This window comes from Monopterus albus, unplaced genomic scaffold (assembly GCF_001952655.1).
Source record: "Monopterus albus unplaced genomic scaffold, M_albus_1.0 scaffold499.1, whole genome shotgun sequence".
NCBI classification, from domain to species: Eukaryota; Metazoa; Chordata; class Actinopteri; order Synbranchiformes; family Synbranchidae; genus Monopterus; species Monopterus albus.
In genome coordinates this window covers 99092-101425 of record NW_018128379.1, presented here as the reverse complement: position 1 = coordinate 101425, position 2334 = coordinate 99092, and the positions used below count along the sequence as shown (strand labels likewise).

The following is a 2334-nucleotide window of genomic DNA, read 5'->3' as shown; positions in this document are numbered from 1 at the left end:
GGAACCATGGACTCAAGAAGCTGTAACTTCACTGCTGCTGAAACCAATGCACTACTAGAGGGTGTTCGGTGCCATTATGGAACAATAGTGGGAAGTTTTATTTCTGCTAAGGATACCAACAAAAAGAAAAATGATGTTTGGATTTTAATCACAGACAATGTGAATGCCATAGGGTCTGGCCAGAGGAGGACCACAGACCAAATCAAATTGCGGTGGAAGAATCTTAAGGCCAGGGCAACAAAGGACCATGCTGAAGCCAAAAACCCACAAACAGGCAACAAGCCATTTAAGAGGGGGGATTACACAGATGTGGTCCTCGACATCATTGGAGGTGAGAAGTCGCAAGCTCTTCATGGTATTCAAGGTGTTGTAGGGGATGGCGAGCCTTGGATTGAGGAGGAGGAGGTGAATCTGCCAGTTCCTCCTGAGGCTGATCCAGAGAGCGTATTTATATTGAATCTCAGCTCTGTTCCTGAGGAAGAAGCTGGATCCTCATTGGTTGAGCCAGTGGTAGTTGCCACAGGATCTCAGAGCAAAGGCTTGAAGCGCCCTTCATCAAACAAAGATGATGATTACAAGGCACTTCTGCAAAAAGAGACTGAAAGGGCAGAAGCACAGCTTCATCTGGCAGAGGAACAACTGACTCTGACCAAACTGCAGCAAACCAAGGCCAGACTTGAGATCCGCCTCCTAAAGGCTACGCTCAGACAAGCTGTTCTCTCCACATCAGATGAGGAAGTCTGAAATTAGTGTGGCGTATTTGACATTAGGTCACTTTTCTTAATTCAATACATCTATATTTGAAACTTGTTATAAATATCCTCGATGTACAGTGTTTGTGTTGTAGGTCTCAGATGAGCGGACTGCTGGAAGAGGATGGGGTGGGGTTTTTCTTGTGTTTAGTTTCTTTTAAATGTGTGTGTTTTCATTTCAAATAATAATAAACGTATATTGACCCCACACTGGCTATTCTACTTGTTGCTCTTTACATATCTATAGTTCTACATTGTGATTTCCTATCCTGTTTGAGCACTGGTTATCCAGATTTGGTGATCCTGAAAAGTTCCTATCCGGATCAGATTGATCCAATCCGATGTTGCTTTGAAAAACTGGCTCAAGAAGTAAGCTGGATTACGTGATCACGGATCGCAAAAAAAAGATTACTGAATCCGGATCAATTTTATCCGGATTAAACCTTTTGAAAAACCGGGCCCAGAGCATCCAGAGCTGTGATCAGCCAGCCCCCTTCAGGTTTGGCCCTTATAACCCAAATCGTCCTTTGTTTTACAGCAGAAACCTTGAACAGTCAAGACAAATAACACACTTCACATCGCCTCAGAAATGTTCTGCACCAAATTTTTTTCCTTTTGTCTGCCAAATTTAGAACATTGTCTCTTTCTTTTCTTCATTTCTTTGTTCACAAAACCTTTGAACTTTTTTTGCAAGTCAAGACACATGATAGCAAACCTATAGTTAACTGAGTTTTTCTTAATTGCCATTTTTGATAACTAATTTAGTTTAGCTTTTTTTTTCATCCGATTCTACCTCCACGTCTCTCACCATCCAGCAGCCTGCCAAAACAGTCTTCTCGAGACCCAGTCATCACCTGCTGCTGTCAGGTTTGCCCGGCTGCACCTACTTTCTCACTCCCCTCACTCTGTTTTCTCTCCCTTACCCTGATTACGCTATCCTTTACACCTGCTTGCCACCAGCTGCACCTGATTAGCTTCTCCCTATTTAGTCCCTGCTCTTCGTTCACTTCCCTGCCAGTTCTTTCTAGCTTTTCTCAGGCCCATTTGTTCCCCGTCGTTCTTTTGATTCTGTATTAGTGTTTTGTGTCTCTTTCTCTTCAGCTGCTTAGATTACATTCCCTCTTTGCCTCAGCCGCTCCTTCAGACCACAGACCTCCTCCACTCTGCTCATCACCACCCTGCAGGTCGATGCACAGTCTACTACTCACCGTATGTACTGTTTCTGTTTATCTTCAGTTGCATCAAACCCGAACAGTCCGGGGGCCTGTTGCACAAAAGTAGAATTAAGATATCCAGGATAAATGACTGAGCTGAGCTCAATGAATCCAAAACACGTGCGTCCAGGCTTAATTGGTTCCACGAAGACCAAGCCAGGATGAGCAGACACGGATTCATCAAGCCAGGTGTAACCAATCCAGGATATGTGCGCGTTCACGGCTCACTCAAATAGACCCCGCCACCGATCACAGATTCACTGATTCACCATGGCAACTAGAGCGGCGTACTTTTCCCCGTCGGAGGCACAAATCCTCATGGAGGCATACGAGGAGGTCAAAGAAATAATTAAGAAGAAAGGCAACAC

The 2334-nt window shown here is 44.4% G+C and overlaps 1 protein-coding gene across 3 annotated transcripts in view; it reads right to left on the bottom strand.

Moving 5' to 3' along the window:
• LOC109952803 (leucine-rich repeat-containing protein 15) overlaps nucleotides 1-2328 on the bottom strand; it is a 23493-nt gene extending 21165 nt beyond the window's left edge. The window contains exon 1 of one of the 3 annotated variants that reach the window (XM_020588057.1): nucleotides 1961-2328. In XM_020588057.1, coding sequence (XP_020443713.1) covers nucleotides 1961-2147 — 187 coding nt within the window. In that variant the 5' untranslated portion in view covers nucleotides 2148-2328. Of the gene's footprint in view, nucleotides 1-1545; nucleotides 1631-1960 lie in introns of those variants that run through there. The other 2 variants (XM_020588059.1, XM_020588058.1) reach the window with 2 other exon arrangements.
• Between the last annotated feature and the right edge of the window lie 6 nt (nucleotides 2329-2334).